This window comes from Bombina bombina, chromosome 8 (genome assembly GCF_027579735.1).
Source record: "Bombina bombina isolate aBomBom1 chromosome 8, aBomBom1.pri, whole genome shotgun sequence".
NCBI lineage: Eukaryota > Metazoa > Chordata > Amphibia > Anura > Bombinatoridae > Bombina > Bombina bombina.
Window position 1 is genome coordinate 152,649,098 of NC_069506.1, and position 17,673 is coordinate 152,666,770.

General features: G+C 36.3%; 1 protein-coding gene across 1 annotated transcript in view; it reads left to right on the top strand.

The window, feature by feature from the left end:
• The window catches only part of LOC128638900 (carbonic anhydrase-related protein 10-like), a gene marked incomplete at its 5' end in the record, with an annotated part of 449,343 nt that extends 434,195 nt beyond the window's left edge, over positions 1-15,148 (top strand). Inside the window, 2 exons of the mRNA XM_053691030.1 lie at positions 6,325-6,490; positions 14,939-15,148. Coding sequence (XP_053547005.1) covers positions 6,325-6,490; positions 14,939-14,973 — 201 coding nt within the window. The remainder of the gene's footprint in view (positions 1-6,324; positions 6,491-14,938) is intronic.
• Positions 15,149-17,673: the final 2,525 nt, after the last annotated feature.

Below are 17,673 nucleotides of genomic sequence, written 5' to 3' on the forward strand. Positions count from 1 at the left end.
TACACTTTTAAAACAACACTGTATGTATACATTTGAGTGCTTTAGAATATACATTTTAGGCATAAATTGTCATTGTGGTTGGATCCAGGGCTTCTAAGTTTGTCAGGGATATTTTGGGGTGCTTTAATTTTGACTTTGGTGCTGCAGAAGTCCAGATTCCCCCCTACTGAGACCCTTTTCAATAAATTAACTTTTGTTTCTTTTTGATGTTTCTTTTTTCCTTTTGTTGTTGTTACCTTCAGTAGTACTTTCTATCCCCTTCCAATAATCTACACCATTCTCTCATACGTACTTCTCACATACACACACACTCACCCTGTCTCAATTTTGCTTTAAAATGTGTTACAGGTATGGTCTATCCTTAAATTTATTAAACATGATTAACTATATCTAATAATTTCCGCTCGACATTGCTAAATGCCAACAGCATACACTATTGGCATTTATCATTGCACAAGCATTTAAAATGAAACGATTGTGCAATGCCGCCCCCTGCTCACTGGCAGCCAATGGGACGCTAGCAGGGGCTGTCAATCATCCTGATCGAATAGGATCGGGATCATTTTCAATCCGCCACCTACGACTGCTGCTTATTTCTGCACATACTTTTAAAGGGACGGTTAAGTCAATATTAAACTTAAAAGGCCATAATACCCAAATGTTTAAACACTTGAAAGTGATGCAATATAGCTGTAAAAAGCTGACTAGTAAATATAACCTGAACATCTCTATGTAAAAAAGAAAGATATTTTACCTCAAAAATTTCTCAGGAGCCACATCCCATTGTAAAGGACTTCTAAGCAACAAATCAGTATGTCTGTCCCGGGACAGCGGAAGGAGCGAGCTTTCGTGCACACTCATCTTATTTCCCTATTCAGTGTAAGGAAGTTTACAATGAAATCTCATGAGAGTTAAGTGAAATCTCATGAGATTACAGAAAAAGAGTTTATGACCTCAGCACTGCTGGTACTGATTGGCTGCTGTTCATTTCTTTATTATTATATTTTTACCTGCAGCTGAGCAGCAGCAGAGTATAACTTTTTACACAGAACTTATTCTAGCTAGATAAGGAAATTGTGAGGTAAAATATCTTCCTTTTTATATAGAGATGGTCAGGGGATATTTTCCTGTCAGCTTTTTACAGTTATACTGCATCAGTTTCAAGGGATTTAGCATATGAGTATTATGTCCCTTTAAATTGATTGGATAGAGTATATAATTTTAAACAATTTTCCAATTGACTTTTATTATCAATGTTGCATAGCTCTATTTGTATCCTTTGTAAGAGGAGCGTGCACATTTCTTTAGCAATCTAGTATCAGTATTTGCAACAATGTTAATAGCAATGTTATACATAATTGCAAATACTGCTGCCATAGATTGCTAAAGGCAAATGCATACCAATAAGCTCCTGTCAGCCTAACTAGCTTTACTCAAAAAAGAAAGCAAATTTATAATAGAAGTAAATTGAGAATTTGATTAAAATTGTATGCACTATCTAAATCATGATCATTTTTTTATTGACTTCACTGTTCTTTTAATCTTTTTTTTTTCCTTCTAACTGCCCGGTGTAAACTTGGCACAGATTTTTCCATGTTTTTTTCCATTAGCTAGATCCCCTACCTTGACCACTTGAAAAACAACTTCGGCCTTGTTCCTGCTTACTTGATAAATTTATTTTATGATGGTGAGAGTCCATGAGCCATTACATGTAGGATTTAAGTCCAGGAGAAGACAAAACAACCCACACAACAGTGCTTTAATCCCTCTCACTTTCCCATGATTACTTAGTTATACATATGGCCAAGGGAACAGAGAAAAAAAAGTTGGAAAGGAAAAGCAGGGTAAAAAAAGTGCAGACTGGCAATGCTGCCAACTGTTATAGAGAAAAACAATGATGGGCCTCGTGGACTCTCATCAGCATGAAATAAATTAATTTATCAGAAAAAAACGATTTTTTATTATATTTCATAAGGTGGTGAGAGTCCACGAACTATCACATGTGGAATCCTATACTTAAGCTGTGAAGTTCACTATGAAATAGACTAGGAAAAACAGTTAAGGCAAGTAGAGGTAATAAACAGGCACTGTGGCCTGAGAACTTTTCCACCAAAAACAACTTCAGAAGATGCAAACAAGTGAAAATGGTGGAATTTAGTAAAGGTATGAAAAAATGACTGAGTAGCTTCTTTGTTAATATGTTCAATGGAAGCCAAAGAGGTGGTGAATGCTCTTATAGAATGAGCAGTAATTTGTTTAGTGGAGACTTCCCCACTACTGGGAATGCTACACGTATCAAAGCTTTAAGCCAAGCTGCCAAGGTTACAAATACAAATGATATAGCAAAATATCAATTGGATGCGCCTAATGGATGTGCATATAATAAATGTGCTAAAAGTGTTGTGCGAAATCTACATGTGAGTGTTCTAGATCTAAATCAACAGATCTAGTAGGTTAGAATAGGGCCAAAATTAGTTGCCGGATAGAGTGAAATGGTTGCCCCCCACTCTAGTGGTTATAATATCTTATAAAAAAATACATTATATTAACACAATATCAATATTTATATAGCCAATCGCTATATCTATATACGTGCCAATCGCTATATCTATATACGTGCAAAATAAGGCAATAATGAAAAGATGCAAACAATCATGCAAACAATATTAATTGTGGTGTGAAAGTCCACTTATCAGTTCATGCAAGATGATGAGTCCTCAGACTATAATGTTTCCTCCTCTATAGAGATGAATATGATGTTGTGACAGATCACACTGTCATCGGTGGCAGGCTGCTTCTTCTGGAAGTGGTTGGGATGCACTCCTATAGTACCAAAGATAAAACGAGAAAAGTAGGCGCCACAATAGTGCAGGGTCAAATGAGTCTGCTATTTCCCCACTCCAAATTCCCGTACTTACAGGATTCAAAGCACTGGAATAGTGCTACACAAGCCTTCTGGGCTCTTAAAAGTCGCCCAGCTAACTGCTCCGGGTTAAACAGCACGGCTTTTCTTAAAACCAGCACGTCTCTGGTAACCCCAGCATCAGATCTTGGTAGTCCTTATAACTCCCAGTAAGCTTACACTAGGAACCAGCAATCCGTGTTGATCACTAAAACCTCTGTGAGTCAGTCTGTTTCACGGACAGCCACAAAAGTGGTGTTAAAATAGAATTGAAATTTAAAAGTACCGTGGCAAGTCAAAATATAAAATGTATACAGACTTTATGTAAATGCAATCACGACGTTTCACGGTCTCCAACTGTTTTATCAAGTGTACTGCATGATTAAAACCATGGCTATTTAACACGCTTGTTCAGCGTCTCAGGACTCGCATTGCGCATGCATTACCATCTCACTTGTGATTGGTCACATATGTCACCATCTCACATGTGATTGGTCAAAATGGAGGTGTGTTCGCATATCATAAATTTCATTCAGAAATTAGTGCACTAATCTTTGTGCTATTTAGCCAATGAAAGGCTTTCATCTCGACAACACCTCCATGCTTTGGTTCAATAAGCTTTGTGTATAATATACAATGATTCAATGCTATATATGCTATCGCCAAATTATACTATTACGTGATGATGGCGCATTCGCATTGCGATATCCCTTACAATCTTGCACATAAAATCTACATATTTACCTCACTATATCAAACATAGTAATGCTCGAAATACTTCTTGATCATATATAATCTATATAGAGTACATCTCAATCTCGAATAAAGTACCGTTTAAGCTCAATCACACCAACTTGTCCTATATCATAATAAGAAAAAATGGGGTTTATTTAGCAGCGCTAAAAAAAGCTAGTAAATGATGATACCAATCTAACTAATGTATTATACAATCTAGTTTATTTAAAAATTCTTATAACACATAAAAACAACAGCAAATGCTTTTCCTAATTAATAAAGGGATGTCTCCCTTATACACCACTTTAAAAACAGACTAGAACCATATAATCCTAGAATTCCAGGTATAAAGGAATTAATTCTATAGATAACATATGGCAAGCAACAAATTTCTAAGATAAATGGTGAATTGAATATTTAAAAGGCACAAATGTATCAGTCCTAACAGCTTTACAGTTCTTCAGTAACAAATACAGTTATAAAGTTACACAGTTACTTTCCTTGGACATATAATTGGCTCAGGTGTGCTGGATAGTTAAAAAGGCAAAAAACAGCCAATATTCTGATTTAGGTGCCAAAGCAATTGTGGTTAATGGAAATGGTTAATTTAACAGATGAATACCTTGATGTCTTTAAAGTTCAGTTTGCGTGTTTTAAAAAACGTAGTGCAAATTAGTGTAGAGGTACCTTAATCTGTCCTGGTTGCAACCGCTGATATTCTTCACTGTGAGGGATTCACAGACTGTTTGTTCCTGGTGCTTCTGATAAGTCACCTGACCTTCTCTTTGATTCAGAGGTCAGGGGTGATGATCCGTTCTGGTGATGTAGTTATCCTTTTTTTTGTTTTCCTTTCTTCTTATAGCCCAAATATTGTTTTCATCTGGGTTCCCTCAGACTTCTTAAGGTTTGAAGAAATCTTTGGTCAGTGTTTAGCAGTAACACCGTATTCCCTGAAGTTACCAAAGTTACCAAAGGTAGATTTATAAAGCCCAGAAGGGTGAAACGCATTGAATGGGACCTGCTACACTCTACTAAACTTCATTTACTACTGTCACAAAGCTGTGTGACCCTGCAACTTTAAACTTTTCTCCTGACCCTGCAAGTTAAAATCTACCTTTGGTAACTTCAGGGAATACGGTGTTACTGCTAAACGCTGACCAACGATTTCTTCAAACCTTAAGAAGTCTGAGGGAACCCAGATGAAAACAATATTTGGGCTATAAGAAGAAAGGAAAACAAAAAAAAGGATAACTACATCACCAGAATGGATCATCACCCCTGACCTCTGAATCAAAGAGAAGGTCAGGTAATTTATCAGAAGCACCATGAACAAACAGTCTGTGAATCCCTCACAGTGAAGAATATCAGCGGTTGCAACCAGGACAGATTAAGGTACCTCTACACTAATTTGCACTACGTTTTTTAAAACACGCAAACTGAACTTTAAAGACATCAAGGTATTCATCTGTTAAATTAACCATTTCCATTAACCACAATTGCTTTGGCACCTAAATCAGAATATTGGCTGTTTTTTGCCTTTTTAACTATCCAGCACACCTGAGCCAATTATATGTCCAAGGAAAGTAACTGTTTAACTTTATAACTGTATTTGTTACTGAAGAACTGTAAAGCTGTTAGGACTGATACATTTGTGCCTTTTAAATATTCAATTCACCATTTATCTTAGAAATTTGTTGCTTGCCATATGTTATCTATAGAATTAATTCCTTTATACCTGGAATTCTAGGATTATATGGTTCTAGTCTGTTTTTAAAGTGTTGTATAAGGGAGACGTCCCTTTATTAATTAGGAAAAGCATTTGCTGTTGTTTTTATGTGTTATAAGAATTTTTAAATAAACTAGATTGTATAATACATTAGTTAGATTAGTATCATCATTTCCTAGCTTTTTTTAGCGCTGCTAAATAAACCCCATTTTTTCTTCTTATCCACCATTTAGTTCTCTTTGAGGGAAGAACTTTTTTAGCAGCAGGAATCCACCTTTAGGCGCTCCTATCACACTACACATAGATACCTATATCATAATAACACATTCTCATCTACTGATCTTTTAAAAGTATGGAAAAAGGTGGTTATATTGTAGCATCTCAATCTTACGAACAATAAAGAAAATCTTTACAGCTAACTTCAACAGTATTATAATTTGATTGTATTAAATATGGAGAAATGTTAACTAGTGTCTACAGTGTCATATTACTGCATTATTATTATTGCCAAGGCGGCCAAGGTGATTGCAGAAGCTTTCTGCCCCTTGCAGGGACCTGAGAAATGGACAAACAAGGAAGAATCTTTATGGATTATTTAGTGGTTTGAAGATAAATTTGGGATATAGATATACAATATATATACAAGAAAGAGAAGCAATCTGCCAGGAAATATACTATATATAAATACACACATATATATACTGTGTGTATATATATATATATATATATATATATATATATATATATATATATATATATCTCAATCTAAAGTTACATTTTCTTCAAAAAAAATTTTTACTAACAGACTTTTGCTTTTAACTCCTACTGGCATTTTAGCTCTCTGATATAAGCATTTAAGTACCATTGTATTCTCTAGCTTAGCAGCCTGTGTTGCCATATGTTCAGTAACTGTAACTAGTCCACTGATATTTATTCTGCTCTTTTCTTTTTTCATGCTAAGATGCACTCTTTACGCTTGCTGAGTCAGAACCATCAGTCTCAAATCTTTCAGAGCATGAGTGACAATTTCCGTCCAGTGCAACCTCTTTTCCATCGTGGATTGAGAGGGAACCTCGATTTCCGCAAACCAGGACGGTTGTGCAAAGGTGCTAATTACAAACTTCACGGTAAGCAAGAGATAATTGAGTACAGGTGTCAAGACAGCAGTGATTCAGAATTGTTTGTGCATTTTCATTGGTACCTTTTAATTAATTTAAACAGTTTTATTTAAAAGGAAAATGACAAAGTCTATAGCATCTTTTAACTTACCAACTAAATTGCATTAAAATGTAATAATATGTTTTTAATCATTTGAGTGCTAAGCACTTTCCCACCTGGGTGCTAAGCTGATTTAATTTATTTTTTTATTTTGTGAAAAAAAATGTTTTAACTTTTTTTTTATTTTTTCCAGATCTTCAAGACTTACACCATTGGAAAGGTGGAATGGTGGGTCTTGGGGGTCTGTAGCTACTTAGATGCCTGAGATACATGCTTCTAAGCAGCATGCGCCCTTTCCCTATACTTTATATTGACAAATGGTTGATAAAGTTGCGCTGTGACGTCATCACGTCATTGCACGTGATGTCACTGCGCAAAACGTGATGCCCTGGCGATGCCGGTCACTCTACAGGCACGATTGCCAGGGTAGGAGCGGGTGGGAGCCCCCAGATCTTCCTTAAGTTGGGAGAGTGCTAGTGAGGGCTCTGAGCCGTCATTAGCACCAGAGTGGGAAACTCTGTGATGGCTCAGAGCCGTCAATAGCACTCAAAGGGTTAAAAATATTTTTTACATAAGAAAGCCAGAGCGTCTAACCATCCTACATATAGTTAGGTTGTCATGGTTTTGGAGTTCTGTCCAGCAGCCCCTTCTTCAGTTCTCCCTATCCTAGTGTTTTGGTTTCCATGCAAGCAACAGAAACTTCCCCTCAGCCAGTCTTTATGCTGCTCATACCTGTAAACTCTGCCACTGAAATTCCACTGACTCCACCTTTGTGGTCATAACTCTGCCCACAGAATATTCTCTACTGCACACTAGTGTCCCTTAATCTACCTTGGCCCAGAAGGCAAATATTTGGAGGCATGAAAAGTTATTTGAGGCTATGAAAGGTGACCCTAAAGCAGGAGCTTTATTAATAATAATAATAATTATAATAATAATAAATATGTCTGCCCCATACCTTAGTATTCTCTGTGCTGTCTAGCTGCTTGTCTGCTGCTTTGGTTTTCTCTGACCTGGGTATGTTGTCTCTCAAGCACCATGTGAAGAGCATGTACAGAGAAGGCTGTTGTCCTGTCTGATACACTATCTAACTGGCTGGAATGCCTGTAACAAGCTGTTGCAGCCCTCAGTGCAAAAAGTGCCACACATTACATGCATTCCATATGTTTCTGACTCCTTCCCTAAAGCTTCCTACCTAAATAAATTTGTAGTTTAAAGAAGTAGTTAAGAAGATGCCCTATCTGTCTAAATTAGTTATAAATTGTTATATTCCAAATGGAAGGGATACAAATAATAGACAGATAATATATGAATATGCAGCATATACAAAGATACCCTCCCTTTGTGGACAATGGTATTGGCTAAAGTCTCTCATAAACATTTTTATGCAAGAAAAAGATTGTTACGATTTGTATGTAATGGGTCATTCAGCATTTTTTCTGTCATGTGTATGTATTAGTAAAGTTCACTTAAGTGCGGTACCTTTAAAGAAAACTTGTCTCAGCAGGATATGATCAGCTAATCAGTTAAGGGCTACTTATGCTCTGACTGGGGATCAGCTGTTATGTCTATGAGTAAGGCTGTATTTGCCGAAACGCGTAAGACACTTTCCTTTTGAGAAGCCTGATTTTAAAAGCTATTTTATGCTTTGAGTTTTTTGTTTCCAATAAAGGACAACTTTTTTACAAAAGCGCCTGGAGGTTTGCCGGAGTTTTTTCATGCTCTACTATAGTTAAGAAGATTTATGAGTAAAGTGAATGTAAAGTTTAATGAGTAAGTGCCCAGTATCTTAAAATACTCTTAAAAACAGGGGCACTTTCATTCATTAAACTTTACATTGAAGCTTCTTTTTTAAAATACTTACCTTTCTCTTTATGGAAAGCAGACTGGCGATCCTCCGCTCGCAGCTCCTTCTGTATGTAGCAGATCTATAATGAATCCGGCTTCCTCCAATCGTTGTGTGCCACCTTTGGCATCCAGCTTGTGAGGCAACGCAACTATTGGAGGAACTCGGAATCGTCATTACTATGCTAACTACAGCAGGAGCTGCGAGCAGAGCATCGCCAGTCTGCTTTCCGTAAAGAAAAAGGTAAGTATTTTAAAAAAGAAGCTTCAATGTAAAGTTTAATGAATGAAAGTGCCCCTGTTTTTAAGAGTATTTTTAGATACTGGGCACTTACTCATTAAACTTTACATTCACTTTACTCGTACATCTTCTTAACTATAGTAGAAAATTAAAAAACTCCGGCAAACCTCCAGACGCTTTTGTAAAAAAGTTGTACTTTATTGGAGACAAAAAACTCAAAGCATAAAATAGCTTTTAAAATCAGGCTTTTCAGCAGGAAAGTGTCTTACGCGTTTTGGCAAATACAGCCTTACTCATAGACATAACAGCTGATCCCCAGTCAGAGCATAAATAGCCCTTAACTGATTAGCTGATCATATCCTGCTGAGACAAGTTTTCTTTAAAGGTACCACACTTAAGTAAACTTTACTAATACATACACATGACAGAAAAAATGCTGAATGACCCATTACATACAAATCATAACAATCTTTTTCTTGCATAAAGATGTTTATAAGAGACTTTAGCCAATACCATTGTCCACAAAGGGAGGGTATACAGGGAGTGCAGAATTATTAGGCAAATGAGTATTTTGACCACATCATCCTCTTTATGCATGTTGTCTTACTCCAAGCTGTATAGGCTCGAAAGCCTACTACCAGTTAAGCATATTAGGTGATGTGCATCTCTGTAATGAGAAGGGGTGTGGTCTAATGACATCAACACCCTATATCAGGTGTGCATAATTATTAGGCAACTTCCTTTCCTTTGGCAAAATGGGTCAAAAGAAGGACTTGACAGGCTCAGAAAAGTAAAAAATAGTGAGATATCTTGCAGAGGAATGCAGCACTCTTAAAATTGCAAAGCTTCTGAAGCGTGATCATCAAACAATCAAGCGTTTCATTCAAAATAGTCAACAGGGTCGCAAGAAGCGTGTGGAAAAACCAAGGCGCAAAATAACTGCCCATGAACTGAGAAAAGTCAAGCGTGCAGCTGCCAAGATGCCACATGCCACCAGTTTGGCCATATTTCAGAGCTGCAACATCACTGGAGTGCCCAAAAGCACAAGGTGTGCAATACTCAGAGACATGGCCAAGGTAAGAAAGGCTGAAAGACGACCACCACTGAACAAGACACACAAGCTGAAACGTCAAGACTGGGCCAAGAAATATTTCAAGACTGATTTTTCTAAGGTTTTATGGACTGATGAAATGAGAGTGAGTCTTGATGGGCCAGATGGATGGGCCCGTGGCTGGATTGGTAAAGGGCAGAGAGCTCCAGTCCGACTCAGACGCCAGCAAGGTGGAGGTGGAGTACTGGTTTGGGCTGGTATCATCAAAGATGAGCTTGTGGGGCCTTTTCGGGTTGAGGATGGAGTCAAGCTCAACTCCCAGTCCTACTGCCAGCTTCTGGAAGACACCTTCTTCAAGCAGTGGTACAGGAAGAAGTCTGCATCCTTCAAGAAAACATGATTTTCATGCAGGACAATGCTCCATCACACGCGTCCAAGTACTCCACAGCGTGGCTGGCAAGAAAGGGTATAAAAGAAGAAAATCTAATGACATGGCCTCCTTGTTCACCTGATCTGAACCCCATTGAGAACCTGTGGTCCATCATCAAATGTGAGATTTACAAGGAGGGAAAACAGTACACCTCTCTGAACAGTGTCTGGGAGGCTGTGGTTGCTGCTGCACGCAATGTTGATGGTGAACAGATCAAAACACTGACAGAATCCATGGATGGCAGGCTTTTGAGTGTCCTTGCAAAGAAAGGTGGCTATATTGGTCACTGATTTGTTTTTGTTTTGTTTTTGAATGTCAGAAATGTATATTTGTGAATGTTGAGATGTTATATTGGTTTCACTGGTAAAAATAAATAATTGAAATGGGTATATATTTGTTTTTTGTTAAGTTGCCTAATAATTATGCACAGTAATAGTCACCTGCACACACAGATATCCCCCTAAAATAGCTATAACTAAAAACAAACTAAAAACTACTTCCAAAACTATTCAGCTTTGATATTAATGAGTTTTTTGGGTTCATTGAGAACATGGTTGTTGTTCAATAATAAAATTAATCCTCAAAAATACAACTTGCCTAATAATTCTGCACTCCCTGTATTTGTATATGCTGCATATTCATACGGCACTTTTTCATTAAACTTTAAATTCACTATAAGTAATGTACTATTATACAGTATTTCTGTGCAGCACATGGGAATTGTGAAAGGCTAATGCAGGGATGTGTTTATTAATAAGCACCATTTGAGAAGTTTTAATGTACAAATTTAAATACATATTAGATATTATATGGCCATGTTGACACAGAAATAAGATTTATAAGAAGTAAAGGACTGATTATGCACAAAGGAAAGATTATAGGTATTGTTTTGGAATCTTCCCTCCTACTCTCTTATAAACAATTTAGCAGTAACATTATATATTGTAGCTCTGTTTAGAGACATTTTTTAAATATATTTGTTTTTTAAATCATAAGTGATGGCTTTTAATGTACCCAATAAGTCTCTCAGGTGACTTTCTATTTTGACCTGATTTAGTCACTGCAAGACCTACCAAACATGTTAGAAACACTTGATGGGATTGGGACTCTCCCATCCTGCACTGTGGTCTTAGAGGATAGCAACAAAATATTTTCTTGAAAAATGAAAGTTGTCACTCTAGTATTCTCATGCTCAGCTGTCACAACAGCCCCTTTTGTTTTAAGATCACTCATTGGACTAGGTATAAAAAGCATCATTTCTATGTTCACTATCTTTTATTTTTAAAGAGCATGACGTTCCTCTTTGTAAGAAGGAGTGGTCCTTATTTTCTTATATTCATATTGGGGTTTTTTTCATCTTTTTTTTTTTTTTTTAGATTTTAGCATTTAGCACCTTCCTTTGAAACATAATGGTTTAAGTAGTTATATTTGTTGTGTAATGAGAGACTGACCTGTATTGTCTGAGAAATGTATATAGCCCCACGTTGCGTGGATGTCCAGACAAAGGGTATGTACCCGCCTGGAATTTGTAACATTTTCTTGAGCTGAACATACACTAGAGCTGGCAGGTCTGGGCCAAATCAATTCAGAAAACTGCAGAAAATGTTACTACCATTATGTAGTAAAAATATCATCATTAATACTACTGCTTTAGAATACGTAGATGATTTTCTTTTTTCATTAACTGGGTATTGTGGCTTTTTATTCATTCATAAGTTATGATTGAATATAATAAATCACATAGCTCAAGACTCACATGTTCCCAGACATTCAGGTAAGACAGCCATTTTTAGTGATTTACTTTTTGATGCCTAAATAAAAAGGACACTGTACGTTTCTAAAATAATCAGCTTTAACACATTTTTGCATGAATAGAGATATATTTTTACATATCAATTATTTTGTTTTTACTCTTCCTCGATGATTAATATTAGCAGTGTCAATCAATGTGCCGTTGTAGTGCAAAAAAGAGTTCCTGTTTCATTTTAGCATAAAGGACAACTCATCAACTTTGAATTATTGGTAAAATAATGGCTGCATTTTCCAACGTTCATTTGAAGTAATGCATTCTTTAAATGCTGATTAAACTTGACCCCCTAATATTAATTTTTATAATGTCCTTAGTTCAAGATTTAGGAAGAATTTTTTAATAATTATGTTTACATATTCAACTGTTGATTTAGAATAACTAATATCAGAAGTCTGTGAATGCCAACCTGGTTGGTTTGATTTTGGGTTCACAATATTACAACATCTGGGAAAGAGTGAGTGGCAAATTAAAAATATTTGTGGTCTTCATCATTTACATGATTAAAAATATCTACACATCCCACAGGCCTATCATACACAATTAGCTTCGTTTCCATTAAGGGTTGTGATATGACACATTTGCTGTTTCTTTTAAATTAAATAACTACATCAAGCATTCATTTGCGTCAGTTCCATAAAAAATAATTGTGAGAAATAATTAAACATTCAAAGTAAAGAATTAACCTCTGCAATGTGAATTTTGCCTATAACCTTGATACCAAATCTGTCTTTAGATCTGGACTTACTTTCATAAACTATGTGACCAAAACGTATTCCCTTTCATTAAAAAAAGGAAAATATATGTATCCATACTTGATGCCAAATTTCTATCTTCTGTTGTTACTCCATATTTTATTTTTCATATCTTAACCTATGCAATTATTGGGGTATCATTCTTATTTAGATCTGGCCATGTGTACGTTTATAAGAATTGACCTTGAATAAGGAATTCTTATAAAATAATCTGGTGTCTGCAGAAACAGGAGACAGACATAATTTATAAGATCTCATAATCATGTTCACACCACCAAGATAAATGTATAAGATCAAGTTGCTGCTGGTATTGCTACCTCTGCTTTAACACAAACATTTATTGGCGACCCTAGAACGTTTTTTGTGGTTTTCTAAATCATTGAAGTCTACACATTTTATGAAAATTGCCTAGTCCTCTACATACAGAACAAAGGTAATGATTATTTTATTACCCTTAGTTGATGAGACAATAGACTGAGCTTTATTACAAAATACTGTGATATTTGCAAGTCTGTTTTTTTTACTAATCCCATCATTGTGCTGCAACTCCATCCACTCTGCTTAATTTATGCCAAAGGCTACATACAGTGGCAGAATATGATGCTGTGTTTTGCTGTAGGATTGCAACTGAATACGTGTTTATGAGAATCTGGATTCTTTCATCCAGTTAGCAGTCTATATTCACCATGGACTTTCTGATTGACATTTAGAGAAGTAAGATTCCTTTATACCAAGCTAATACTCCAGGATTAACCAACATTTCACAATCAGAAACCTCCTTGATTGTCATACGAGTCAGATTCAGAACTCCTGCAGGTAGAGTTAATATGGAAACCTGCAGAAGATACTCAAATCTCATAATTTATACCAATAATGGAAAAATAAGACTAATAAGCCAGTTGCTCTAGCAAGTCAACAAAGACTTTAGCTGTAGCTTCTGAATGGCAACTAGATTTACTTAGAAACTTGAACTTAGATGTGAATTTAGATTCAAAACAACCTCCCATGTTAATAATGGAAACGGTAGATAGAACATTACTCCGTTTTGGATTTATTATAACCCATGGGATCAAAACTCTGAAGTTTACCATTAATTTATAAAACCAACTTGTTCCAGATAATTGCATATTTTTAGGTAATGGGGCATAAAGCTGAAAATAAATTAACTTTACATATGACACATATTTCCCATCATAAGTAAGAACCATGCATGTGTTTTACTTTTTGTATGTACAGTGAGTGTGACTGACCTTGTGTGTAATTTCATCAGCAGAATCAAGTCACCAACAGAGGCCAAAAGCACACACAAGGGCCTCGATTTAATAAAGTCTGGCGGACCTGATCCGACAGTGCGGATCAGGTCCGCCAGACCTCGCTGAATACGGAGAGCAGGGAGCTGTCAATCAACCCGATCGTACTCGATCGGGTTGATTTCCGGCGATTCCTGTCCGCCTGCTCAGAGCAAGTGGACAGGGTTATGGAGCAACGGTCTGAAGACTCGCCAGAAACACGGCCCTTCAAGTTCCGTTCGGAGCTTGATAAATATGGGCCATGGTGCTTACTGACAAATGTAACCATTTCAATGAATAAGCATTGGATGGCAGCTATATGCAGAGAATAGTTTTTTGTTTTTGTGAGAGTTCTGTTGTGTAGGATTTATATAATCTATTTATGTGTACAGTATTAACACTTTAAAGGGACATTCTGATTGAAAATTAAATGCACATAGATTCATTAAATCTTTAAATAAAAACACATATGCAATATACATTTGTTGGCAAAAATGCTTCTAGCAAAAGTTACCACTGTTTTAGTGCTAACATTTTATCTCTGCGCTTGCATGTGAAGCATAGATAGATATTCTCAGTGCACCAGCACTTTAAATGCTGCAGCTGCTCAGAGCACCAGTGGGGCTTTTATCATGTCCGCAATAAACAAATTGAGTCTTTACCAGATGGCACAAGCACCTAAGGCTCTCTGAGTACTTAAATACTCTTTTGAAACAGCTATAGCTTTTATTAGAAACATTTTTGCTAATACATGTATAGTACATTACAAAAATGCTTCTATTCAAAACTGAAATACATCCATATAGATTTCAATTTTGGTTGTAATGTCCCTTTAATCATTTTTATTAATTAAATTAGTATAACTTTGTTTATGATGGTAGCATTTCTTTTTATTCTATGTATCTGTACTAAATATTGCATTTTCCTCTGATATTGCAGTTGACCGGCCTACGTCTTCCCAGAACTATAATTAAGAATTTCCAACCATCACTTCTGACCCACTTGCAAAATCTCTATACCAGCTTTTTGGAACAAAAAGAAAAGGGCATTGCTTAGTGTCCATGTTTGATCATCTTTTGAAGAGGACATTTTTACTAGTTTGTAAACAAAACTGGAATTTCATTCACATTAAAATAACAATATTACTAATGCAACGTGTGTTATTAATCACATTTAAACAGTCCCTGGAATACATTCCTTTCTCTGAATTTTACAGAATTAAACAGCCATTTAAAATTTGGAATTAGCCTAAAAATGTATAGTTGCTACAAGAGCAGATCACAAATTATTTCACAGTACTTTTTTTTTTTTTGGGGGGGGGGGGCAAAGAAAGATTATTGTGTTTCATAAAACAAGCATTTATAAAGAGCATGTTACCAGACTATGGCTATGCTTGTAGCCACAGCCACCATAACATATAATAAAGTTTTACACTTTATAAACAGATGGACCAAAATTGCACTAATAATAGGGTAAATTATATTACAGCTGAAACTTTATTTCTTCTACAAGATCTTCCATTAGTCTTTGCAAAAATATTTTACACATGAATTTTGGAATTGACTCTACCTCCATTTTGTAAAAATAAAAGTTTCAGCGTTAATTATCAAATATTTTCTTGTCTTTAATAGCCAAGATATTTTTTTTTTCTCTTACAGTTTATAGTAAAATAATAACAACACATGGCTTATATTCTGTTACCCACTATTATGGAAGTAGAATCAAACTGAATAAGTCTATACCCAATAACAGTTATTACTTTCCCCCGATCTATAGTTTTGTTCCTAATTCGTTGGAAGGTTGGAAAAATGTACTCCTGTACAAATGAATTATTCATTTATTTATATTTTGCATTTGAAGATGATAGCCACGGATATTATGTTTGTTTCATTACCAGGTTTATGACAGTCTAATTCTTCTCCTCTTCTATGAATAATGAGAATTTCTATATGTGCATTTATATCAGTGCCAAACAATGGATTAAAGTTGACGTCCAGCTATTATTTTACCATTTTATGGTTCAGTCCAATGTAAGTAATAAAGATTAAATGCACAAATAAAGGCCCTGTTTTAAAAGTGTTGTGCAAGGTTGACTGAATCCTATATGAAAAATATCAATGTTTAAATCAATAGAAACAACTGTATCTTTTGGGTTATACTACATCATTAAAGGGACACTGAACCCAATTTTTTTCTTGCATGATTTAGATAGAGCATGCAATTTTAAGCAACTTTCTAATTTACTCCTATTATCAAATTTTCTTCATTCTCTTGGTATCTTTTTTTGAAAAGCAAGAATGTAAGTTTAGATGCCGGCCTATTTTTGGTGAACAACCTGGGTTGTTCTTGCTGATTGGTTTATAAATTCACACACCAATAAACAAGTGCTGTCCAGGGTACTGAACCAAAAATGGTCTAGCTCCTTAGCTTAGATGCCTTCTTTTTCAAATAAAGATAGCAAGAGAACAAAGAAAATTGATAATAGGAGTAAATTAGAAAGTTGCTTAAAATTGCATGCTCTATCTGAATCACGAAAGAAAAAAGATGGGTTCAGTGTCCCTTTAACTATGTTAATTATGTATTTTCCAGTAAAGATGATAAACTGGATCGGATGCATCGGTGTCAGGGTACAATCAGCCCTAAATTGAAGGCCAAGAGCAGAGTAGCAAAGGACAACAAAGAATTGTATGAGTAAGAAGAAAAGTTTTTAAAAGGAAACCCTACTATTTTATTTTTAAATGTTTTATCTTCTGCTGATAGCAGCCAGAGATATTTAAAGGGACATGAAATCCAATTTTTTTTTTCATGATTCAGATAGAGAATACAATTTTAAACAATATTCCAATTTACTTTTATCACCTGATTTCCTTCATTCTTTATGTATCCTTTGTTGAAGAAATAGCAATGCACATGGGTGCAGCCACCAATCAGCAGCTACTGAGCCTATATAGATATGTTTTTCAACAAAGGATATAAAGAAAATGAAGCAAATTAGATAATAGAAGTAAATTGGAAGGTTGTTTCAAATTGTATGTTATTTCTAAATCAAGAAAGAAAAAAAAATTGGGTTTCATGTTCCTTTAACCCCTTAAGGACCAAGGACGTACACCACACGTCCTCAAAAAAAATACAGTTAATGACCGAGGACGTGTGGCGTACGTCCTTGGTCTGGAAAGCAGCTGGAAGCGATCCTGCTCGCTTCCAGCTGCTTTCCGGTTATTGCAGTGATGCCTCGATATGGAGGCATCCTGCAATAACCCCCCTTGGCCATCCGATGCAGAGAGAGCCACTCTGTGGCCCTCTCTGCACCGGACATCGGTGGCCGGTATCGTTGGTGGGTGGGAGCAAGTCTGGGAGGCGGGTGGGCGGCCATCAATGTGCCCAGTGGAGTAGAGGGGGGCGGGATCGGGGGCGGGAGGGGCGGGAGCGCGCACGGGAGCGCGCGCGTGCACGGGGGGGGCGGCGGGCGGGCGCGTGCACGGGGCGGGAGCGGGAGGGAACCGCTACACTACAGAAAAATAAACTTTCAAAAGTACACCAAAATAAGTTTTTGAAAGCTGTAAATAAACAGCTAAGAGATGTGGAAGGGGTGGGGGGTTGATCTTGGGGGGGGGGAAGCTACACTACAGAAAAGGGTTTTTTTTTTTTAAAAAAAGGCACATTTTTTCACTAAA